This window comes from Cajanus cajan, chromosome 9 (genome assembly GCF_000230855.2).
Source record: "Cajanus cajan strain Asha chromosome 9, NIPB_CcT2T_4, whole genome shotgun sequence".
Taxonomy (NCBI): domain Eukaryota; kingdom Viridiplantae; phylum Streptophyta; class Magnoliopsida; order Fabales; family Fabaceae; genus Cajanus; species Cajanus cajan.
In genome coordinates, this window is record NC_138525.1 from 335,173 (window position 1) to 341,525 (window position 6,353).

The 6,353-nt window shown below is 30.4% G+C and overlaps 1 protein-coding gene across 1 annotated transcript; it reads right to left on the reverse strand.

Moving 5' to 3' along the window:
- Nucleotides 1-3,376: 3,376 nt before the first annotated feature.
- On the reverse strand, nt 3,377-6,353 carry LOC109793696 (protein FAR1-RELATED SEQUENCE 5-like). Its single transcript, XM_029270403.2, has 4 exons — nt 4,006-6,353; nt 3,843-3,917; nt 3,672-3,743; nt 3,377-3,542 (listed from the first exon to the last, which is right to left on the reverse strand). The coding sequence occupies exons 1-3, from the start codon at nt 6,265-6,267 to the stop codon at nt 3,684-3,686; spliced, it is 2,397 nt and encodes a 798-aa protein (XP_029126236.2). The 5' UTR covers nt 6,268-6,353; the 3' UTR covers nt 3,377-3,542; nt 3,672-3,683.

Below are 6,353 nucleotides of genomic sequence, written 5' to 3' on the forward strand. Positions count from 1 at the left end.
AAATTCCAAATTTCTTTTTTAAGAAATGGGGAAATGAATTGTCTAGCCACGTCACTGCCGAAGACCAATTCGGCAATACGTATCAAATTAAGGTTAACGTCTGCTTTAAGGGAAACAAGGAAGTTGCTTTATTTGCTGAGGGGATAAAATCAATCGTCGAAAGTTACGCCCTAGACAAAGCCAGGTTGATTTTTTTCCAGTATTTGGGTGATAGAAACTTTTTCTTCACTATTTGCGCCTGTTTTACTCCAATTACACCCCCAAATTTGCCCCCTCGTCGCTCAACAATGTTGGCTGGTGGTCAACAAATGGAACACAATGACAGGCAGTTGTTATGGTCATCTATTATTACGGCTGCAAGGAGGTCCCCTGGGAAACCACTGGTAATATTGGTTGATCTTTAACTTAATTTTTTTCCTTTTTTTTTTTAATTTTGTCCCGAATTATTTTTTTTTATCTCGTATAGGTTTGACATATTTGTTTTCGATTATTTTTGTAGGCAATACCGGATGACGCGGTATTCAAATATCTCAGAGATCGTCCACATTCGGTGAATGTAATTCTCCCAAACGGGACTCAGGCTAGATGGCATATACTGTGGTATCCATACCAAGGCCTCTTTTCAAAAGGATGGTATGACTTCCAGCGTCTTTGCAAATTTAATGTGAATGATAAGGTTCACTTTTGGACCAAGGAAGGGGGAGAGGTTTTGGAGGTTTCTGTGACTCGGGCTTGATCTGCGTCCCTTCCATTTGTGTAATTTATTGAACTTGTTAATGTTCTTGTTTGTATTTTTTTTTTGAACAATCACTGGTTTGTTAATATATGCATGTTATATATATAATTTGGTTTTTTTTTTCCTATCCGTTCAACTGTTATCTGTATGCATATGATTTTATGTTTACTGGATTACCATGTAATCCATACCTAGGTAGTATGTTGTAGAATGTGATATTGGCTTGCAGGCTCAATCAATGTTCTTGTTTGTATTTTTTTTTGAACAATCACTGGTTTGTTAATATATGCATGTTATATATATAATTTGGTTTTTTTTGCCTATCCGTTCAACTGTTATCTGTATGCATATGATTTTATGTTTACTGGATTACCATGTAATCCATACCTAGGTAGTATGTTGTAGAATGTGATATTGGCTTGCAGGCTCAATCAATGTTCTTGTTTGTATTTTTTTTTTGGAACAATCACAGGTTTGTTAATATATGCATGCTATATATATAATTTGGTTTTTTTTGTCTATCCGATCAACTATATCATGCCATTATGTTATCTGTATGCATATGATTTTATGTTTACTGGATTACCATGTAATCCATACCTAGGTAGTATGTTGTAGAATGTGATATTGGCTTGCAGGCTCAATCAACGCAATGCATGCGATTCAAGTATGTGTCATTATCTTTTCTGTATGTATGTTTTTATGATTTGTGGATTACCATGTACTCCATAGGTAGGACGAATGTCGTACAATTTCATAATGGACTATATGTTATATTATCTGAATTGAATGATTTTTATATTAATTTTATACTTTAGGGTTTAACACAATAGACCAAATAAATATTTCATGTACAAAATTCGTCTTCATATTTTATACTTTTATCTATTCATTTTACGCCTTATGTTTACCTAAACCGTATTTACTATCAATGTTTTTGTTAAATATTTTTTAACTTCGTAAGCTATTGAAACCCTAACTTTTTAAGAAAACATGGCTCATTATTAACAATTAATTTAATTTTTTTTATTATACTGTCAAATGTTTTTTTTTTTTACAGATAATATCATAAAATTCTTTTTCCCAATGAAATTTAAAAATAAAAATGAATGATATGAACAATTTTTTTGTTGATTTATTTGTATTACTTCTGCCATTTTTATTTTGACCAATTAGTACAAACATAAATTAATTTCTGAAATACCTTATTTATTATCTTTATATATATATATATATATATATATATATATATATATATATATATATTTTATATTATTTATTTAAAAATATTATTTTTTTTTACTGAAATTTGTAATTATAAAAATATCCCACAAACATACCATTTTGACTTGTTTGACAAACAATTGCAATTCAAACATAAGTTAACTTCATAATTGAAAGCATCATCTTGGGTTTAGGGAAGATGATCCAGTCAGGGGTGGGGGAAGGTTCAAATGGTCAAACTCTAACCTTTTACGTTAACATGTCTAATTATTAAAAAATAATTTTTTTTTATTATACTATGTGATAACATATTTATATTTTTACACTGAATATCATAAAATACTTTTTTCCATTCAAATTTATAATTAAAATTTAATGATAGTAACAATTTTTTTTTAATTTCTATTACTTCTGGCATTTATATTTTGAAGAATTGCTACAAACAAAAATTTACTTTCCAAAGTACCTTATTTATTATCTTCATTTATATTTTATATTACTTATTTTAAAATACAATTTTTTTCACTAAAATTTGTTATTATCAAATTTTCCCAGAAACATACAATTTTTATTCGTATTTCCTTTGTCATTTATTTTTTAACCTATACTAAATTTACATTAATTTAGTTTCACGGTTACGTTATTTATTATCATGTTATATATATATATTTTTTGTCTAACAAAATTTTAAACCATATATATTTTCTATACATTGTTATCACACAAATATAGTTAAAACATTTAAATTTATGATTTTAGTGTAATTTAATAACTTGACATTCCAATAACATTTTCAGTCTTAATAAAATTTTCTACATTCCAATAACATTTTCAGTCTTAATAAAATTTTCTAATGTTACAAAAATCTTTATCTCCAAAATTATGCATCTACTATAAAAGTATAAGAATTATGTTAACAAATATTTTTTTTTATTCTATCCACTTGTAACTTACTTTAAATTTAGCCCTAGTCATCATCTTATTCGCTTCAACATTTTAACTATAAAATTACAAAAATAAATTTTATACATTAAATATGTCATTTACTTCTATTTTTAGTTAACAAAGTAATTTTGCTAATAATATTAACAATTAATCAGTGTTTGTAATTCATAGAACTGTTCACATTCACATGAATGTTTCCAATAAAATATTTCATAATATTTACTAAAATAATGTTAATTTCATACAACTAAACAATCTTTCACACACATAATTTCAGTACAACATATTTTCAAATCTAACTGGGGACCTTCACCCATATGACTAGGACCACAATCCCTATGCATCACACGTAAAACCAAATCATGCCTACCACCTACATGACTAGAACTGAAAGGAAGACCAGTTGTCGTTACTCGAACTTCATTAAAACCATCCATAGAAGTTGTACCAATATTCCCACTTGCCTTTTCCTTCAATCACAAATGTCATTCAAATTATTTTTTTTGTATTCATTATATTTTTCCCCAACACAAACAAATAAAACTTACTTTAAAAAAAATAACCCTAACATAGTACTTACTTTTTTTTACTTTTCATCCATTGCACACTTTACCAGCCACTTCCCAACGCCAATTCCCTGTCTCATCACATTTCAAAAATAAACAAAATAAATAAAATCATAAATAACAATACTTTTCATACCAAAATATAATTTTTTCTAATTATTAATTATAACAGACACAACCATCGGGACAATATACTTTACCATATCCATTTTTCAGGATCTTTGTTGCTCACCCTTATCACCTCCACCAACTCTAATTTGTCTTCTACGTATCTGTAAATCATTTAATTAAAATAAAGTCAAAATCTCTACTTCAAAAAATATCAACTAAAACTTAAACCAAACCCATAGACACATCATGTTTGTTATTACATAATTTTGGGAACTTTGTTCTGCATCTGTACTATCATTCATGTCAAAGTCATTATGAGGAATGTCTTCTTGCGCCTGCAATTAACATGTATCAAAAATAATTATATAAAAAAAATTATTCAACTACAAATAATTTACGCAAATATTGAATTATAAAAATTACATTGTCTTGCACCCCATCATCCCCTGAATCAAACCATTCCTCAACACTCATCAAATTATCTTCTATACAATCAAGCAAAGGACATTTAGATTTTATATGCCCACATTTATGACAATTTGAGCATTTCCTTTTCTTCGTCAACTTCTTTTTTTGTGGGGCTCCTTTAGTCTTCACAACATTAGGATCACATGTTTCATTATCCAATCCAATAACACTATTCTTTTCTATTTTTCCAAGTAACTTCAAAATCTCTTCCCTGATGAAATTGAAAGTTTCATGTTTTTTGGCTACCATTACACAAAGTCTATTACAAGTTGAAGCCAAAACACTAAGACGTGCCACATTACTCATCTCACTATCATTATTCCCTGCATCATATGACGAAATAATTGAACTCTTCGCATCCTTCATCCAACGCTTGCATATTAATGTTGTAGGAAACAAGGTCATATGATCTAGCCGCATTGAGCATATAATATGGCCACAAGGAATTCCACAAGATTCAAATAACATACAATCACAAAAAAATTTACATTCTTCACTATCAAACACAACTTCATGTATACGATGTTGTTCAGAGTATTTCTCCACCTTAAATACTACCTTGTTACCATTTTCAGTCCTCTCAACTACATTCATTGCCTCAGCATCAAGTATCTCAGCTTTTACCAACTTGAAAACATGTTGTGTGTATAACTTTGCAGCCTGTTTCTCAATTTTTGGAAGCGAAGTTGTCAAAATAGGTTCGGTATAAAATGAATTAAAGTCAGCAATCAATTCATTGTACCTGTAATCTCTTAGAGATTGTTCAAAATTATGCAACAACTCAACCATGCTGTTTTTCCTCCTCACATAAGTTTTAATACAATTATTTACTCCTTCACACAAAGACGTCGTTTTAATACCAGCAAAAAATTTATCTCGTAGATAAGCATTTGCCCACATACACCTTTTTTCATACGTTTGCAAAATCCAGTTGTTGCCTTCAAGCTGGTTTTTGCTCACCATTTCCTTCCAAAATGTTTCAAACTTTTCAGGGGTAAACTTATCATACATTGCCTTTTTAAAATCACCTAAAAATTTGCAATTCTTCACATTCTGACAAGCATTCTTTTGTAGATGCCATGCACAAAGTCTATGTGTTGCCATAGGAAATACTTTCCTAATTGCCTCCCTCATAGCCCCATCACCATCTGTCACTACCCCCTTAGGCTGCTGAAGAGACATAGCTTCCAAAAAAGCTTCTAACACCCACTTATAAGTATCCGTGGTTTCATCAGAAATCAAACTAGCACCAAAAATTACAGTTTGCCCATGATGATTTTTTCCAGAAAATATTACCAAAGGCTTGTTGTATTTGTTCTTCTTATAGGTACTATCAAATGCAACAACATCGCCAAAACATTGATAGTCACACCTACTAGTACCATCAGCCCAAAACAAATGTTCCATTTTTCCGTTGTCTCCTAACATATATTTAGCATAAAACATTGGATCATTATCAGCCTTGCCTTGAAGATAACTTAAGGCAGCCAAAACATCCCCATCTTGGATTTTTGAATGTCTATATCGCTCAATGTGGTTAAAAAGGTCTTTCTTATTAAACCCAATGCCTAAATGACCTCCCTTTTGGTCCATCATGTATCCCATTATATGGCATGCTCTAACCCCATGTTCATGCAAACAATTAACTTGACCCTTATCACTACTTGACAATCCGCGATAAGTCCTAATGAATGGCACATAATTTGAGTGGCACATCTCATGGTTGTGACCTTCCTCAAATGACACAACTTTCCATTTACTTGTCTTTGGATCAAGCCGTACACGAAGTTTGGCTTTACAATTAGTACGGCTAAGAGGCCTATGCCCCTTTTTTCTATCATCTCTCATAAGATGTTTTTTGTCTCTTAAGCCCCCTTTATTGCATAAAAATTGACGCATTACTATTTTGCCATTTGCATCATGACCAATGTCATCCTTCCTAATGCCAAAACCATGAAATTTATCATATGCAAAGTAAAATTTATATGCATCATGTTCACTACCAAATTCCAAACCCAATATGTCGTCTACAGTCAAATCCATAAAACTTTTGTATTCATTATGATTAATATCAATATGCGCATCATCTTCCTCATTACCAAAACCGACATCACTTCCACTACTTTCTTCATCTGATGCATTGTTATTAGAAACATTCATTTCCTTCTCATCATCTAAATTAACAAACCCTTCGTCATTAAGGTTAGACATCTGCATTACAAAATTACTTAATCAACTAATGGAAAAAAATTAAACATTATTCACGTAACATATTTGTTTCACTAACACTTATATTATATAAA

What these genes read in the sequence shown, in the direction of transcription:
- LOC109793696 (XM_029270403.2), bottom strand. Translation starts at nt 6,267, where the DNA reads ATGCAGATGTCTAACCTTAATGACGAAGGGTTTGTTAATTTAGATGAT. An exon ending in ATGATGGGGTGCAAGACAAT is followed by an intron (nt 3,918 to 4,005) that starts GTAATTTTTATA and finishes TGTTAATTGCAG; the next exon opens with GCGCAAGAAGACATTCCTCA. An exon ending in AACAAAGTTCCCAAAATTAT is followed by an intron (nt 3,744 to 3,842) that starts GTAATAACAAAC and finishes AATGATTTACAG; the next exon opens with ATACGTAGAAGACAAATTAG.